General features: G+C 34.9%; 1 protein-coding gene across 3 annotated transcripts in view; it reads left to right on the plus strand.

Moving 5' to 3' along the window:
* The window catches only part of IL1RAPL2 (interleukin 1 receptor accessory protein like 2), a 1,231,199-nt gene that overhangs the window by 947,883 nt on the left and 263,359 nt on the right, over positions 1-19,957 (plus strand). For all 3 annotated transcript variants that reach the window (XM_002831949.3, XM_054544919.1, XM_054544918.2), the window contains exon 6: positions 1,944-2,018. In XM_002831949.3, the coding sequence (XP_002831995.1) occupies positions 1,944-2,018 (75 nt within the window). The remainder of the gene's footprint in view (positions 1-1,943; positions 2,019-19,957) is intronic.

The following is a 19,957-nucleotide window of genomic DNA, read 5'->3' on the forward strand; positions in this document are numbered from 1 at the left end:
AATATTTAAAAATCAGATTATTAAGAGTAACTGTAGTATTTATGAAATGAAGACTAGACATTATATTAGTAGGTCTAAATTATGCCAAAGTCAATTAAAACAAAAATGATGTTCAATTCCATAAGGACAATGCATATTGAATGTCATCTTGAATGATGTGTTGGAAAAATGAAGGCAATTAATTCACTAAAATTTTCCCACTTCAGGCGGCTCAGGTATTAGGAAGAGAAAGCTAATGTGCCAAAAAGCTCTTTCCTAAGTATATTTCTGGTGCATTTGTTTATTATCAACAACTATTTTGGGAATCTCTCCAAATTTGTATAGTTCCCTAACCTTACCTGTCCTGTAATCAACTTTTATTTCTCTCTTTCTCTTCTAAATATTCTGCAAATAGTATGAGATCTTCTCTCATGTTGGCAGGGAATTCCTAAGCTAGTCAATTAATGGTGGCTTAATCATTATAGCACAATCCTATGCTATTCCTCCTGTGAATTATAAAGAAGTATAAAACATTTCTTTTTAGTAGGTAAGAGTCCAGTTGGATACTTGAAGCAAGACATAAATACAGAATCAGTTAAAGGGAATTCAGGATATAAACAATAGTTTGATATAAGGGTTGTTTTATGACAACAATACACATGACATTATGTAGCTACATGCTGAGTCCTCTCATTTCTTTCTTCCAGGTGCCTCTCAGATTTGTCCTCTCATTAAAAAAAAAAAAAATTCCCCAAACTCCAGCCTGGTGTGGCTGCTCACCACCACCCATCCCCACACACTGCAGCATTGTTTCCTCAACCTCTTAGTTTTTTGTTTTTCTCTCAGCCCATTCCACATACCAAGCCAATCATCATTGGACATCACTTCCTTTGAGTCATTTTTTGTTTCAAGATCTACAATGACACTCCAGCCTAGAACATCATGTCCAAATTCCTCTGCCTGTTACTCACAGTCCTCCAGAATTCAGCCCCATCCAATCTATCTAGTTTCATTTTTAATTCATGTTGCTCACAAAACCCCTTCTCATCAGGCTCATTTTCCTCGAAGCATATTATGCTTGTGAAGTTCTACTCTTGTGCCTTGGTTTATGTTGTTAATCTTTCCTGATAATCTTTTGAAAATCTTTTTGAGAATCTTCTGAGAATCTTTTCTTCTTTACTTTCCAATTCTTCTTCATCCCTTAAGTTTTGTATGGAGATCCATTCTCTTCATAAAACTTTCCCCAAACCTTCCAGCAAATATTGACCTCTCCTTTCTCCATTTCTTTACCACCTATATATAGCCTTATAGCTCAAATGCTATATTCTATGTTCCATTCTCTATTATGGTGTGCTAGTCCTGTGTTCGTAGTCCTGTATTATAAATTGAGGGCAAAGATAAAGACTACTTTCTTTCCCTTTAGTGCCTAGCACAAGACTTGGAGTACAAAAGATGCTTAATTGGTATTTTTGATCAATTATCCTAATGAAGATATCATTGCTTTATTATATTGTTTTGGAGGTTGCAGTGGAGAGTGGGGGATAATTCAGAGGTTTAGAAGATTCATGTCACTAAAAATGTCCGTTAGGGTAATATTTCATTGAGAATACCACTACAAAGTATATATGAGGATTTACTATTTCTCAATTATACTTTTAAAATATATATTTCTTTATACTTACAAATGTATAAAAACCACCCAAAATAGTCCGTTTGTTTCACCTTGTTGGAAAATGTAGTTGTCAAAATGGCCTATTTACAGTGAATCAATGGTGCTCTAAATGTGCTGGGAAATAGATATTGTATGGATAGAGTAACAACCCAAGTAGGAAGTAGGAACACTGTCTAATAAATGTTTACACACCATCAAGTCTACAAACATTAAATATCATACGTGACAGAATCTTTCTCATCCTGTAATTTATCTCAATTTTTCCATTACTTTCTTTCATTTTCTCTTCTAGCTTTACTGACAGACAAGCCTCCCAAGCCATTGTTCCCCATGGAGAATCAGCCAAGTGTTATAGATGTCCAGCTGGGTAAGTCCCCTCCTTGGAATAACACTTCCTAAACTTGCCCTCTTTTAACAGATGGGGAAAATGGCATGAACCAGGAAAGGTTTATTGCCACTGTTATTACGTGCAAATCAATTTGTGTTCTGCTCATTTATAACCCTGGAGTTCAGTGCAATAGCAGTTTAAGGAAATGAGTTTGTATTGCATCAAAAAATGGTAATACTAATTAGTTACACTGGGTATTAAGTGTGCTGTATGACAGAGCTTTTTAATTCTATGATTGATAGATTCATGAGTGTCTTGCATTGGTGATTGGTACAGAAAACTTTTCATACATGTCAGCCAAAATTTTTATTTGGACAGCATTAACTCCTGGAGACCAAGCACTTCTTAAAATAAAATACAGGCCTTCGGTTTCGCCTTTAAAATGATTTGATAATATTATTTTCAATATCACAATCCAGGGCCATTTAAAACTTGTTTTTAGGTTGGGATCGTGAATATTTATGAATCATATGATGTTGGGAAAAGTGACAAGTTGACTTATGAGTGCTACTGTCCTTTTACACACTCAGATAAGAACACAAGGTGTTACACCTCTTTTTAGAGCTCCTACTGCTAATCCTTGTAATTTTAAGTACTGTAAGCTAAAAACTCAGAGGCCTGCTAGGATCTCTTTCAAATTGTGGCCTTTAATTTAAATCATGCCCTTTAACATTTGCAAGATTTCATCTGTCTTGGATTTCATTCTAGTATTCTAAATTTCTTCAATTCTAAACAGAAGAACCACAAGAGAACTGAGTAAATATGCTTGAAATGTATTGGGCTTACACTGAATATATGATTTATTGATATTTGTGACCATTGTGGTCTATATCCATTATACAGCTAGGGAAGACAAATTGATCCCAATTTTCACTCACTTAGAAAGGTTTTTGTTTTTGTTTAATTTTTAATTATTGTGGGTACCTAGTAGGTGTGTATATTTATAGAGTACATGAAATATTTTGACACAGGTATACAACGTATAATAATCACATCAGGGAAAATGGGGTGTCCATCACCTCAAACATTTATTCTTTCTTTTTGTTACAAACAGTCCGGTTATAATATTTTAGTTATTTTAAGATGTACAATAAATTATTGTTGACTGTAGTCACCCTGTTGTGCTATCAAATACTAGATCTTACTTATTCTAAGTATATTTGCATGCCCATTAACCATTCCTACTTCCACCACACCCAAAACCCTTCCTAGCCTCTGATAGCTATCATTCTACTCTCTATCTCCATGAGTTCAATTGTTTTAATTTTTTAGTTCCCCAAAATAAGTGAGAACATGTGAAATTCGTCTTTCTGTGCATGGTTCATTTCACTTAATGTAATGGCCTCCAGTTTCATCCATGTTGTTGCAAATCACTGGATCTCATTCTTTTTTATGACTGAATAGTATTCCATTGTGTATATGTACCACATTTTCTTTATCCGTCTGTCTGTTGATGGACACTTAGGTTGCTTCCAAATCTTGGCTGTTGTGAATAGTGCTGTAATAAACATGGGAGTACAGATGTCTCTTTGATATAATGATTTCCTTTCTTTTGGGTATATGCCTAGCTGTGGGATTGCTGGATCATATGGTAGCTCTATTTTTAGTTTACTGAGGAACCTCCAAACCATTCTCCACAGTGGTTGTACTAATTTACATTCCCACTAACAGTGGACATTTGGGTTCCCTTTGCTCCATATCCTCTCCAGCATTTGTTATTGCCTCTCTTTTGGATGAAAGCCATTTTAACTAGGGTGAGATGATATCTCCTTGTAGTTTTTGGAAGTTTTGACTCAACTTTTGATCTTTATAATTCAATTGGGATTGTTGGAAGCTTATTTATATCTTGAAAATAAGAGACAGAAAATTATATTCCTAATGTTCACTTTTCCAAAATGAAATATAGCAAATAGTAGTTTTTAAATAAGCCTAGCAATGTGAGTACCAAAGTTAAGCATTTTAAACAAAACAAAAAGAAATTAATAAACGTGTTGTCAAGAGTGGACTGTGCAAATGGTAAATATTTGGAAATAATGAAGTATTAGACTGTGGCTCTTCTTATGTCCCCTGTATTGTTTTGCAGTCATTATATTTTGTTAGGGCCAAATCTAGATATGCTGATACCCTTACTGACTGTATGATACATTTTACTTACGTTGCTCTACCTTGAACTGGGATAAAAATATTCCAAGGGAACTTTGTGGTTCCAGGGGTTACATGGAGCCATATGATGGTCTCGTATCATTAGTTTACATGGAAATTCAAGTGGATAAATTGTTTTCATACCAAATGAAAACAATTTATCCACATATATATCTATATATCTCTATCTATCTATCTATCTATCTATCTCTCTATCTATCTCTCTATCTATCTATCTATCTATCTATCTATCTATATGTAGAAAGCAACATTTGCATGATAAAATGTACATGGTAAGCCCAGGCCCAGTGGCTCACGCTTGTAATCCCAGCACTTTGGGAGGCCGAGGGCAGATCACAAGGTCAGGAGATCGAGACCATCCTGATTAACACGGTGAAACCCCGTCTCTACTAAAAGTACAAAAAAGTAGCCAGGCATGGTGGTAGGCACCTGTATTCCCAGCTACTTGGGAGGCTGAGGCAGGAGAATGGTGTGAACCCCGGAGGTGGAGCTTGCAGTGAGCTGAGATCATGCCACTGCACTCCAGCCTGGGTGACAGAGCGAGACTCCATCTCAAAAAAAAAAAAAAAAAAAAAAAAGTACTTGATAAGATACACAAAATGTGAGTAAATTTTATGTTTTTGGTCCCTGAAGGAATACCTTTTGTACTCTCCTCTGCTATTAGGCACACCACAGCAAAGTTTGAAAAGTATTGATCTAAAGCAAGGAGAAGGACCATTGTAGAAGATACATTCCATTCAGATTCACTGGGTGCAACACCTGTATGTACTGTTCAGGACATCTACAAGATGTGCACTTTGTATAAACCTGTATTCTAACATAGATATATATGCCAAAATACCCTACCAAATACTACCATCCTATAAGATTACTAAAATAATTTACTTCCAATTTACATTAGATGTAAGGCTGAACTTTTCGGGTTTTAGTTTGTAACACAATTGGAGACAACTTTATTGAGAGAAAGATGGAGACCTGCTTATTTTTCATCCCAGAAAGGCTGTTACTCTGAGATGTAAACAACCATATAATTCAGAGAAAGAAAAGCAAAATCAGTCAAACCAGATCTTTGATGTTTCAAGGAGCACATGACTGATTAATTTTAAGTGATTTTAACTCTTTCACGGATTTATTTAGTACCATTTATTCACAATTGGAAATCCTTTTGTAAGTTGCTCTTATACCTCAATAGTCAGATGACATTATGAGCACTATAAATATCAAAGAGCTCCTCCGTGTGCGTGGGAGTTCTGCAGTCAGAATCACGAGACATTAGAAAACACCATGTGTAAAAAAGAGATAGAGAAAGATAACTGGAATTATTGGATATCTCTGTCTATGTCTGGAAAACTTGAAGAATTCAGTAAGGTAATGAAAACTGGAAATTGTTTTACTTCAGTTTCTGAAGTTTATCAAACACATTCAATTCTGGACATCCTCAAGCTAGAACTAAAATTAGAGCTGCCAAGAAATACAAAAATCCAATCCATATGGCTAAACACATTATCAACTTTGGGTTTCCCAAATCCCATTACTTAAAATTTTAGACAACATCATGGTAGATTAAAGCTGGCCATAGATTTTTGGCTACTCCTAATATCTAAACTTGACTTGTCATTCTTCTCCCATTGAATCTGGGTTGGCCGTCGGGACACACTTGACCAATAGAGTGTGGCAAAAGTGATGTTCTGAAATTTTAGAGGCTGAATCAAAAGAAACTTGCAACTTCTGTCCCAGTGTTTTGGTCCACTCTGAAACCACCATGCTGTTTGAAGTTTAAGCCACATAGAGAGGCGCTAGAGGATGAGACACAATATGGTGGGAGAGAGAGGTCAACTAGCATCAAGACACCAATATAAGTGAAGAAGATATCTTGCAAGTGGATCCTCCAGCCCTAGCTTCCCTGGCTTATGCCATGTAGATCACAGACAAACCACTGAGCTGAACTCTTCTCGAATTTATGACCCCAAAATTCATGAGCAAAGTAAAGTGATTGTCATTTGCCATTAAGTTAGGGGTAGTTTGTTAAGTAATTAGTAGATAACCTGAACAAACATTAATTAGTTTATCTAGAGCATTATTAATTTTATTTTTCCCATGGACAAGAATTTCATGCAGCAATTTTATGCAAAATGAGACACATTTTAGGAAATACTTGAGTATCGGCTTCAAGGTAGTTTTAGAAAACATGGTCTGGAATAAGTGTTTATGTGTTCATTTGAGGGTTACACTCTGTTCTCAGTTCTGAATATTTCTAAAAGGAATTCATTAAATGAAAATTTTCAGTAGAAATAAATACTTTTCATGCATGGAGTTGGCATCAGTACAGATATTTTGTTATGTCTCTAGAGAAAAATAAACATCTTGACTTTCTTCTATAGTGGAAGCCATTAGTCATCTGCAAAGTTCTAGAAATTTGCATATGTTTTTGCTGACTTAGTGATGACAGTTTGGTTGTTGCTAAATTGTGTTCACATTGTAATACTGAAAGTAGATTAATCTTCACCAAATAACCATATATTTTGAGATGATAAACACATTCTTAACAAAATAATCTGAAAACTATTGCTCTCACAAAACAAGTCTATGCAACTAAAGTTCCCTGTGGTAATGTATGACATATAAAAGATAAAACAATGTACAACACACACATGCAAAATTCCAATTTGGTCCTGTTATCCTTTATTTTTTCTCTCTCTGAAGGTAAATTTAGCTTTAAATTCGAGAAATAAACCTTGACTATACCAGGGCTAATTCTTTTCTCAGCAGTTGAAAAAAATATATTTTCGATAATTTTTTCTAAGTAAAACAACACTGTATTACAATATGTAAACTTATTTTACACCTTTAATACCAATTTATTAAAATATTGTAAGGACATGTGCCCCATTTGAAATATATTAATGCTAGATAGACCCTTTTTCATAAACTACTTCTTTTCATGAGACCCAAATGCATGCTTTACAAACTGTAACACACTCCTGGAAGCTTTGAAAAAGTCATGAACAAATTTGCATGAAAGATTTGAGATCTGCTATCTAATTTTAATTAAAGGTGAGTTTGAAAATGTGCTCTGTTCTTCTGACTGATGATGATAATTTTATTTTCCTTCCTTCCTTTCTTCCTTTCTTTCTTTCTTTTCTTTTCTTTCTTTTTTCTTTTCTTTTCTTTTCTTTCTTTCTTTCTTTCTTTCTTTCTTTCTTTCTTTCTTTTATTTCTTTCTTTCTTTTCTTTCTTTCTTTCTTTTTTTTTTTTTTTTTCTTGAGATGGAGCCTTGCTCTGTCACCTAGCCTGGAGTGCAGTGGCACGATTTCGACTCACTGCAACCTCCGCCTCCCGGGTTCAAGTGATTCTCCTGTCTCAGCCTCCCAAGCAGCTGGAATCACAGTCACATGCCACCATGCCCAGCTAATTTTTGTATTTTTAGTAGAGATTGGGTTTCGCTGTGTTGGCCAGACTGGTCTCAAACTCCTGAACTCAGGTGATCCACCTGCCTCGGCCTCCCAAAGTGCTGGGATTACAGGCGTGAGCCATCGAGCCTGGCTGATAATTTTCTTCTTGGAGGTTTCTTAAAACTTAAAATAAGCTAGACAGCATTATGCAGAAAATACATATAAACATTTACTTTCTCTTTCTGTGTGAATCAAAAAGGAGGCCCGGGGGGCCTAAGGTAGATCAGAAAAACTCAGACAAATAGAACAGTCCAAGCTAACTGGGTTACTTTTGATGTTTCAAAAAGCCAATAGTTCATTTCTAGACAAATCTGATCCAGTATAAAAGATTCTTTTTCTTTTCTCATTCAGAATTTATTTTATTTTTACAGGCTATTCAAATTCATATTTCATGAGTGTGTTATGTGCTATTGGCTCAAACTGTCTCTATGTGTGTAAGAAGTGTTGATCTTTCAGTTTCTACTGAAAATTATATCAGATCCCTTAAGAGACCAGTGTAAAAGACTCTACAAGAGAATATATCAAAATATAACATTTAATTCAATACTCAGGACTAGAAGGCAAACAAATACCGTTTAATCCCAAATTAGGAAATAAGCTATTCAACCAAATCTATGTTTTTTATAAAACATTATTTACCTAAAAACATTTATTGAGTTCTTACTGGATGCCAGCATGTTAGATCCTGAAAATATAGAGGTGAATTAAATGAATTTCTTGGCCTTAAGGAGTTCTCAATCTAGTGGGGAAACAGATGTGCATAAGTAGAATTGCATCGCAATATGAGAACTGCCAAAAGAGGGAAAAAGGAAAGTGATTTTTCTTGTGGCAGGACCTCATGTACTAAAGCTTCTATATGCTTAGGCTTTCACTAAATACAATGACAAAACTCTGTAGCTTCAACCCAATTACTAGATTTTTCTGAAAATAATTAAGAATTACCAAGAATACAACCTTTTGAAATAATAAATTGTCCACCATTTGCTTTAATGTGGCAAATACTAAAAATGGAAATTTATGATACCCTTGAATCAATTCAGTTTAACAAAATTAGTCAACTCCTTCTAAAGTTGAAATAAAATGAACAATCCAAAGCAAGTCAACAACTGAGCTAAATGTCAAACCAGAATTATTGTTTTTTTATTTTTTTATTTTTATTTTTTTATACTTTAAGAAGAAAATATGGCACATATACACCATGGAATACTATGCAGCCATAAAAAAGGATGAGTTCATGGCCTTTGTGGGGACATGGATGAAGCAGAATTATTGTTAATACAAATAGTAATACATGTTTATTTCATTAGCTGGAGTCATAACTTAGTATATGCATTGTGTGTATAATGGTGGAAGCAAGGGATTTTTAAAATTTTTTATATCATATTCTTACCCTCCTAGTTTCAAATAACTCCTTAAAAACTTTTACGTAATCTTGAATAACTGAACACTATGGAGACTTTGGAGAGTAAGAAGGAGGGTATTATGAACTTACTCAGTTTTCTTGGCATACATAATTGAAGCTAGTTCATGGCAGAATTTCCTCACCCTTGTAGACATTCTAGGGTTAGTGAGTTGTTTCCAAAAGACCTATTTATTCAGGATAACACGCACAAGCTTAGCATGGGCTACCCCAAACTGAAAACCATTCTATTGCCCAGATCATATACCATGTGCATTATTTACAACTTTGGAAAATCTGGGCCAAGCCTTTTCCTTAAGAGGTGGCTGCAGTATTGAGTGAGACTGAAACTGGTTCCCTTACTTTGTCTAAGTTTCTATAACAGCTGTGCTTGTTTTGAGATTTTTAAAGAATGAAATGGGAAAAAAGTTAACAGTTTACTAAATAGTGTCTGATTATAATCTAACAATGTGATTACGAACATCTCTTAAATAGCATGATTGTTAACCAGTCCTCTATGCATACATTGGTGTTTGGGGGCATTGCTTAGGCTTGTGTCTTATTGAGACACTGATGCAAGTTTGATGGTGTTTCATCATATTTTTAAAAAGCCAAAACCATGATTTCATATATTTGGAACGAAAATTATTTGAGAATTTACTAGGTACTAGGCACTAAAATGGGTATTTGCACATACAGTGTCTTATTACTCATAAGAGCTCAAAGTAGTAGTAGATATTGTTGAATTATTCTGCAGATGAGGAAACGTAACCACAGACAGGTGAAATAGCTTACATGATGTTAAATAATTAGTAAGTGACAAAGATGGGATTTCAACAAGATCTGTTTCACTCCGAAGTTTTTTCTTTTTATTATAGCACACTGGGTATGGTAACATTATCTAGACCCCAAACTCTATCCTAGGAAAAAACTATCATTCTAATAAGGACAGCTAAATAATATTAACAACTATAGTAATTATTATTTAATAACAGCTCTACTATTACAAATAATAATGTTATTACTCTACTTAGTATAATTTAATAACATTTCTAGTACTGCTAAGAATAGCAATTATTATTATAATAATGCTTATTTAATAATACTTCTAATTATTATTATTATTATTTGTAGTGATAATATCAGTAGTAGTAGTAGTGGCGGTGGTGGTGGTGGTGGAGCTGTCACTTATTGATTGCTTACAGGGTACTAGGCACTGTATTAAATACTTTATATAGCTTATTTTATTTAATCTTCCCAGCAACTCTTTGTGATAAACCCAACTACTTGCCTCATTTTAACAGTTTTATTATCATATTAGTCATATACCATACAATTGGCAATTTAAAACATCCATTTCAATGATTTTTGGTCTATTCACGATGTTGTGCAAGCATCACCAGAATTTCATAACATTTTCAACACCCCAGAAAGAAACTCTGTACCCACTGACAGTCATTCCTCATTCCCTCATCCTCACCCCTATCCTCACCTTTAGGTAGTCATTAATCAACTATCTGTAACTATAGATTTGCCTATTCTGGATATTTAATGTGAATAAAATATGTAACATGTGGTCTTTTGTGATAGGCTTCTTACATTTAGCATAGTGTTATCAAGGTTCAATCATTGTTATTGCATGTATAAGTACTTCACTCCTTTTCATTGCTAAATAATAATCGACCACATTTTATTTATTCATTAGTTGGTTGATTGACATTTTGATCATTTGTACTCTGTGGCTCTTACGAACAATGCTGCTGTGAGCATTCATGTGCAAATATATGTGTGGACATATGTTTCCATTTCTCTTGTGTATACCTAGGAGTAGAATTGCTGGGTCATTCGGTCATTCTATGTCTGACGTTTTGAGGAACTACCAGACTGCTTTCCAAAGAGACTGTACCATTTTACATTCCTATCAGTAATGCAAAGCATTCCAATTTCTCTACATTCTTGAAAGCATTTGTTATTTTTTTACTTTTAACATAATTATTCTAATGTGTATGTGGTACTATTGTGGTTGAAATTGTGTTTTTTAGTTATATTTCCCTAATGGTTAATTATATTGAGCATCTTTTCATGTGCTTGTTGGCCATTTGTATGTCTTTGGAGAAATGTCCATGGCCCATTTTTTAAATGAGGAAAATGGGCTCGGAGAAGTTATACAACTTGTCCCAGCTAGTAAGCAGCTTGAAAGTAGTGAAGCTAAAGTTGTCACTCTTAAACCTTGCCATAATCCTACTAATATTAGTAGTATTGTTTACAAGGTCCTCTTGTACTTCTTCTCTTTCTTAAAATAGATTTTTGGACAGAAGGTGAGTGATCATATATATGGAAGTTAAAGGGGTGTCTAGTGTGAATTGATTCAGTGAGAAAATAGAAATTATTAAGAGCATTGCTTTAACTTTAAATCTTTGTAACTCAAGCCACAACTCCTTTTTAAATAGCAAACTCATTTGTAAGCAGTATATATGCCTGAAAACTAGCTGTGAAGCACAAGACAATATAGGAAAGTTTTCTGGAGGCATTTACAGTATACTTAAATGGTCAAAAATTGTATGTAACCCAGTATCTGAACAGAGATCAAGAAACTAATTTGTATCATTCAACAATAGGAAGTATAGATTAAAGAGACTTTAAAAATAAGTTAGAGAACTCTCCACTGTTTGAATTTACTAGGAATAAGTGTCAACTGAGTGCACTGTTCCCCAAAAGCATATGATATCTATGTTGATATCAATACCACCAGCTTTGCAGCACTTCTCAACAGTTTCATCTTCTAACCCATCTTATTCAGTGGGTTATAGATGCTTTTTAAAGATCTGGAAAAGAAAAAAACAATAAAGCTACAAATTTTGACTATGTCTAAAATGCCACGTGAACTGGGAAAAAGAATAATTTATGATCTCTTTTAATTCAAATATTTTATATAGTTTTATGTAAATAAAGGCAGATTTTATAGACAAACTTGTAGAAAATTGAGTAAGCTATTATCTGGCTTATTCATAATTGAGGTAGAAGGGTGTTCTCATAATTGAGGTAGAAGGGTAGCTTTGTATCATTTAGATAATTCCATTAATTGTCCTCTATACTTCATTTAAATAAATTTGGCTTAAACCTTGGAAGATCTTTTGCTCCTTTAATAATAGCTCTTTCCAGAAATTACTTAGATATATCAGGAGTGGGATATAAATTTTGGTCCTTTTTGGGGGGGTCAGGGTCTCGCTCTGTCACCCAGGCTAGAGTGCAGTGGCATGATTCTGGCTCACTGCAGCCTTCAACTCCTGGGCTCAAGTGATCCTCCTGTCTCAGCTTCCTAAGTAGCTGGGACTACAGGGACACATCACTATGCCTGGTGAAGTATTTTTTAACATTTTTTGTTGAGACAGAGTCTACACAGAATAAGGACAAGGCAAGAGATCTGGGAAAAAATACTCAGAGATCTGTGAAACTACAACTAGTAGTTAATGTTCAAGGTAGTAACTTGGAGTTTGGAAGCTTAGAGGTTGCAGAAGCCCCGGCAAGGTGGTAAGCAAAGAAGTCACGTCAGAAAAAAAACTGATCTTGGGTTTCTAGCAAGGTGGAAAAGTCAAAGGCTGAAAGCCATCACAAATCAGGCAACAAATGGATACTGAAAGATCAAAGACAGTGGTACTAAACCTGTAAGAGTTTGCTCTTGATTCCCACAAGAGAAAGGTATTGTCACTGTGAACATAGCCACTGAAAAGTGAAGTTTGAAAGAACTGGGTCTTAGAGTGATGCAAAAGAGGGCACACCTGGCAATTAAGATCAGTTAAAGCAAGTCCTTTGGCTGAAAAAAGAAACTCCTTCAAAAAGAGTATAATGTAAACTTGGCCTGATACCAGTTCTAATAAAAAGTCTAGTCTTTACCAATATCTGAATTTCAAAAAAACTGAAGTAATAGTATATTCATCAAGTCCACAAAAAAAGCTTTGATTTTGTTTACAAATGCAATATTAACCTAGGAATAGAGCCTATGTATATTGAAATGTGGTGTATATTTGTAAGACACTTATTTTCCAAGAACAAGAGGAGCTCTGACTCACTGAGGGCCTGTATCAATTTCATTTATTTTCCTTAGTTGTGAAGGTGTTGACTGTATATCTGTTACTATAATGATGATTTTACATTTGTTGTCAAGTTGTTTGATAAAATTGTAACTTGGTGAGATGATAATCATGGTGTGTCTTAAGGCTGATTGTTGGCAAAAGAACAAAAATAATGTGAACATGTGATGGAGAGGGGGCCTACAACAAAGGAGAGGGAAAATTGTGTCAAGGTACAATTTGAAAACTCCTGTAAACCAAAAATAAAATTCTAAGCATCTCTCCCCGCCACAACCATCTGAGTGGCCTCCTCCTCTCGGCCAGGGTGTTCCAAAGTTAACATGAAAAACTGGTTCAGGCCATGACAGGAAGGGAGGACTGGACGTGTCTTGTTATACTCTACTCCCTTTTAGAATTCAGGAAAAGCTGACCAGCATTTAACATCAACACAGACCTTAAGTCTGGTAAGAAACATATACAATCTATTCTCTCTGAAGCCTGCTTCCTGGAGGCTTCATCTGCATGATAAAACTTTGATCTCCATAGCCCCTTATTGTGACCCACACATTCTTTGTGATTGATAATAACTTTCAACCAATTGCCAATCAGAACATTATAAAATCTGCCTATAAACTGGAAGTCCCCTGCTTCGAGTTATCCTGCCATTCCAGATCAAACCAATGTGTATCTTACATGATTGATGTCTCATGTCTTCCTTAAATGTATAAAGGCTGTGCCCTGACCCACCTTGGGCACATGTTCTCAGGATTTCCTGAGGGCTGTGTCACAGGCCATTGGTCACTTACATTTGGCTTAGAATAAATCTCTTCAAATGTTTTACAGAGTTTGATTCTTTTTGTTGACACTCTCTTAGCTCAATTATGGGAAAATGAAAGTTCTTTAGAAAGAAAGAGAATCATGCTAACTTTACATAAGATAATTAAGGAAGGTGAAGGGTTAACTTTAACAATAGTACCTCATATTTATGCAGTATATATTTCCAAGGCATTCAAAGCATGTTTTCAGGCATCATTTAATTAATTTCTTTAGTAGTTCTGTAAAGTATGGTGAGTGTATGATATCATTCATTAACCATTGACACGTGTAGTGATTAAGGTTCTTTGTGACACCCACAAGCAGTTTAATTGAGCGTGCTAGTGAGGAATCAGCTAGATCAGTAGTGAATAAATGATTGTTAGCCTGATCATTATTAGTCAGATCAGAATTTCTGTAACTCTACTATTATGTATGTACACATATGAATGCTATTATATATATGTAAAATTTATAGCAGGGATGATGTGTGTACTCACTTCTGTCTGTGTTTCCACTTCCTTTCTCAGTCAAGTGGTTTGCTTATTAACCTAATAATAGCTGTTCTCATGAGTGACCGGTCACTTTGTATATAAAGTAGCTCTTAAACTTTGCTACTCTGCTTGCATTTACTTTTTGGTTCTCAATGTTGATTCCTGTGACTTTAGTTTTTATATTCTTTTGATGTACAAAGAATTCTTAAATATATTTATTGGGTATATATGACATTTAAAACCATATAATCTATAGTGATCAGATGAAGGCAATTAGCCAGTGAAATGTAAATCAAAATCACAATAAAGAATCACATCATCTCAGTTAGGATGGCTATTATTAGCAGGACAAAAAATAACGTGCTGGTGAGGATTAGAAGATACTACTATGAACAATTATAAAAACTGAAGAACTTTGTCAACAAATTCGAAAACCTAGAGGAAAGGGATAAATTCCTAGATACATACAATCTACCAACCTATCATTGAACCAGAAAGATGTAGAAAACTTGAACAGACAAATAATGAGTAAGGATATTGAATCAGTAATAAAACCCCCCAACAAAGAAGATCCTAGGACCAGATGGCATTACTGGATAATTCTACTAAGAACTAATTGACAATATTAATAATAAATGTTAATTAAATTCATTAACAATAACTAAAGAAGAATTAATTCCAACTTCTCTTAAACTCTTCCAGAAAATTGACAAGGAGGGAATTCTTTCAAACTCATTCAGCATTACCTTAATACTAAGGCCAGACAAAGACACTAAAAGAAAAGAAAACTGCAAGCTAGTAACTCTGATCGATATAAATGCCAAAGTCTTCAACAAAATACTAGCAAACTGAATTTGACACCACATTAAAAGGATCATACATCATGACCAAGTGAGATTTAACCCTAGAATGCAAGGAAGTTTCAACATATGAAAATCAGTCAATGTGATATACCACATTAGCAGAACAAAAGATAAAAATCTTTAGAACACATGAATATCTCAGTAGATACATACAAAGCATGTGACAAAATTCAACAACCTTTCATGATAAAAACACTCAACAAAATGAAAGCCATATATGAAAATAGTCCACAGCTAACATCATATTTGATGATGAAAAATCAAAAGCTTTTCCTGTAAGTTGAAGGACAAGGCAAGTACGCCCACTCTTGTCACTTCTATTCAACTTAGTAATGGAAGTCACTGCCAGAGCGGTCAGGCAAGAAAAAGAAAAAAAGACATTCAAATCAGAAATAAAGAAGTGAAAGTATCACTGCTCACCAATGGCATAATCTTGTAGGTAGAAAAACCTACCAATCCCACCAAAAGTTAGAACTAATAAATTCAACAAATTGCAGAATACAAAATCAATATTCAAAGATCATATGCATCTTTATAGACTCAGAATAAATGATCCACAAATAAAATTGAGAAAACAATGCCATTTATAATAGTACAGAAAAGAATAAATTACTTAGGAATAAACTTAACTAAGGAGGTGAATGATTTGTATACTAAAAACACAAAACATTGTTGAGATAAAGAAGGCACAAGTAAATGAAAAGACACCTCACATTTATGGATTAGAAGTCTTAGTATTGTTAAAATGTCCATGATTACCCAAAGTGATCTTCAGATTCAAGACAATCCCTATCAAAATCCCAGTGACATTTTTTTTTGCAGTAGATAAATCAATCCTAAAATTCATATGGAAACACAAAGGTCCCCAAATAGCCAAAACAATTTAAAGAAAGAACAACAAAGCTGAGGCCTCAAACTTTCTGACTTCAAAACATACTACAAAGCTACACTAATCAAAGCAGTGTGATACTAGCATAAGGACAGATATGTAGAACAATGGAACAAAATAAAAACAATAGAAACAAACCCACATATATTTGATCCAATTACCTTCAACAAATGTACCAAGACTAAACAATGAGGAAAGGATAATCCCTTAAACCAGGGTCCCCGATCCCTGGGGCCACAGAACAGTACCGGTCTGTGGCCTTTTGGGAACTGGGCTGCAAAGCAGGAGGTGAGTGGCAGGCAAGCAAGCATTACCGCCTGAGCTCTGCCTCTTGTCAGATCAATGGCACATTGGATTCTCATAGGAGCATGAACCCTGTTACGAACTGTGCATGTGAGGGATCTAGGTTGCATGCTCCTTATGAGAATCTAACTAATGTCTGATGATCTGAGATGGAACAGTTTCATCCTGAAACAATCCCCCCAACGCTGTCCCTGTTCATGGAAAAATTGTCTTCCGCAAAACTGGTTCCTGGTGCCAAAAATATTGGGGATACAAATGATCTTGGGAAAACTGGATATCAATACGAAAAATAATGAAATCAGGCCCCTTCTCTTATACCATACACAAAAATCAACCCAAAATGCATTAAAGAATTAAACATAAGACCTGAAACTATACAACTCCTAAAAGAAAACACAGGGGAAAATCATAACACTGGTGTTGGCAATGACCTTTTTTTAATGTGACACCAAAAGTATAGGCAACAGAAGCAAAAAATAGACAAGTGGGACTACAGAAAACTGAAATGCTTCTATGCAGCAAAGGAAATAATCAGCAGAATGAAAAGACAACCTACAAAATAGGAGAAAATATTTGCAAACTATATATTTAACAAAAGTCTAATATCTAAAATATCTGAGTAACTCCTACAACTCAATAACAAAAAACCTGCAAAAATAAACTGATTGACTATAGATAAAAACTTTGCATAGACATTTCTCAAAGAAGACATACAAATAGTCAACAGGTATGTGAGAAGATGATCAATATCACTAATCATCAGGGAAATAAAAGTAAACCATAATGAGCTATCACCTCACACCTGTTAAGATGGCTATTATTATAAAAAGCAAAACAAAAAAAGAGAGAGAAAATAAGTGCTGGTAAGGATATGGCAAAATCGGAAAGCTTGTGCACCATTGGTGGGAATGTAAAATGGTGCAGCCTCAATGGGAAACAGTATGGCAATCCTTAAAAATTAAAAATAAAACTACCATATCATCCAGCAATTTCACTTCTGAGTATTTGCCAAGATGTGGAAGAAACCTAAACATCCATCAGCAGATTAATGGATAAATAAAACGTGGTCTATACATACCATGGAATATCATTCACATTTGAAAAAGAAGGATATCCTGTCATATGCGACAACATGGATTAATCTTGAAGACGTTATGCTTAGTGAAATAAGCCGGTCACAGAAAGACCTATACTGCGTGAAATATGTTTACATGAGGTTTTTAAAGTAGTCAAACTCTTAGAAGCAGAATATAGAATGGTAGTTGCCAGGCACTGGTAGAAGTAGAAATTGGAAGTTGCTGTTCAATGGGTATAGAGTTTCAGTCATGCTAGATGAAAAAGCTCTAGAGGTCTGCTGTACAACAATGGATATATAGATAACAATAATGTATACTTACAAATTTGTTAAGAGGGTAGACTTCATGTTATATGTTAGTTACTACAATGAAAAAAAAAAAAAAACAAAAATACAAAACAGTTGGTGAGAAGTGTTCTAACAGAGATCTATTAACTCAGAACCCTAAGGCTTAAAGTATATTCTTCCCTCTACCTTGTCTTACATAATGTGCCAACAATGCTTAGAGATCTTCCTGCTTAGACTGTTCTATATTATTGCTTTAGTAACTTCAAATTAGGATCCCATATTTTTGCTGGGGCAAGTATTACAATCAATTCCGAATCGGTCTCTTTGCCTCCTCTTTCTCATCTTTAATAAATTCTTATCACTATAACCACAAAAAAATTCTATGTTAAAATGTAAATCTTATGCATCTTTCCTGATTCAATCTCTTACATAACTCTCCCTTACTTGCCCAGAAGAAAAAATACTAATTCCTTACATTGATTACTGGTTGCCATCTACTTCTTCAGTCTCGTCATTCTTGCTATGCCAAACTGTTTTATTTTTGTTCACACAGGAACTCATATCCCTTCTCACTCCCAACCTCCTGGCAAACATTTTTTATACACCAATGTTGAGTTTATCATCACTTCCCAATGATACCTTTCCTGATCCCTGTGCTGCAATCCCAGGAAGAAAATATGTATCCCTTTTATGTCTCTACTATACCTTATGAATTATCCTGTCCCAGCATGTATAGTTTTTAATTATATCTTCATTTGTTGATATGTATGTATCTCTTACTAGACTGTAAAACTGATAGTATTTGCTTCAACATTTCTTTTCCAGCAATAAGCACTGTGCCTGATGCTCAGGAAATGTCTATTTTATGTATGTATACACAGTCGTATGTATGAACAAATGCACAGATATGTGAATGAATGAAAAAACAAGTGAATAAATATCTATGATAACTAAATTTCAGATGATTGGCAGCTTCCTTCACTGCAGCCCTCCCATTAATTTCATTATGTTTTACAAATCCAACTTTACTTTAGAAAACAACCTTGTGATTTAATTTAGTGCTATCTAGAACCATAAGATCTTGGCCTTGTACAATGGCTCATGCCTGTAATCCTAGCACTTTGAGAGGCTGAAGTGGGCAGATTGTGTGTGGCCAGGTGTTTACGACCAGCCTGAGCAACATGGTGAAACCCCCACTCTACAAAAAATACAAAAATTAGCTGGGCATGGTAGTGTGTGCCTGTGATCCCAGCTACTCAGGAGGTCGAGCTGAGAGGATCACTTGAGTCCTGGAGGTCAAGGCTGCAGTGACCCTTACTCGCACCACTGCAATCCAGCCTAGGTGACGAAGTGAGACCCTCTTTCAAACAACAACAACAACAACAACAAACCCATAGAGTCTTAAAATTGGAAGAAAACTCCAGCCAATATAATGAATAACCACAAAATCACAGTGGCTTAACATAAGAAAAGTTTACTTCTTGCTAATACAAAATATAGTTGGGTATTCATGTGACTTCCTATGCAGTTCAAGCTTTTTCTACCTAGTGGCTTTGCCATTCTGCTGGATCCCCCACACTTATCTAGCCAAGAGAGAGAATGTGGAGGGTTGCAATGTTGTTTTTAGGTTCCAGAACAGAAAGGAGCGCACATTACTTCCAACCATATCTTATTCAGAGTTCACCACATGACCAACCTAATTACAAGGAAGGTTGCATAATATAGAGGAACATGTGGATATGGGTGAGCACTGGCTGTCCCAATAGTAGTCATCTATTCCTACTTGATGTTGCTCCTCTGGGAGCATCTCTAAGAATATTGTCTAAAGCAAAAGCATTCTATGACAATGGAGAACACATTATCTCCACAAGGCAGCCTATTCAATTATTGTATAATTCTTGTCATCAGAAAGTTCCCTTTATGCTGAACTATAATCTCACTCTTGTGGCAAGACAGAGTAAACCTATTTTTCTTCCATATAGTCCTTCAAATATTTGAATAAACTAGCAGGATCCCCCAGCCTCTTATATTCTTTAGGATAAATATTTACAATTCTTGAAAATTTCTTATAGGAACTGTACACTACTATGGCTACCCTCTTCTGGATAT

Source organism: Pongo abelii, chromosome X (assembly GCF_028885655.2).
Source record: "Pongo abelii isolate AG06213 chromosome X, NHGRI_mPonAbe1-v2.0_pri, whole genome shotgun sequence".
Lineage (NCBI taxonomy): Eukaryota > Metazoa > Chordata > Mammalia > Primates > Hominidae > Pongo > Pongo abelii.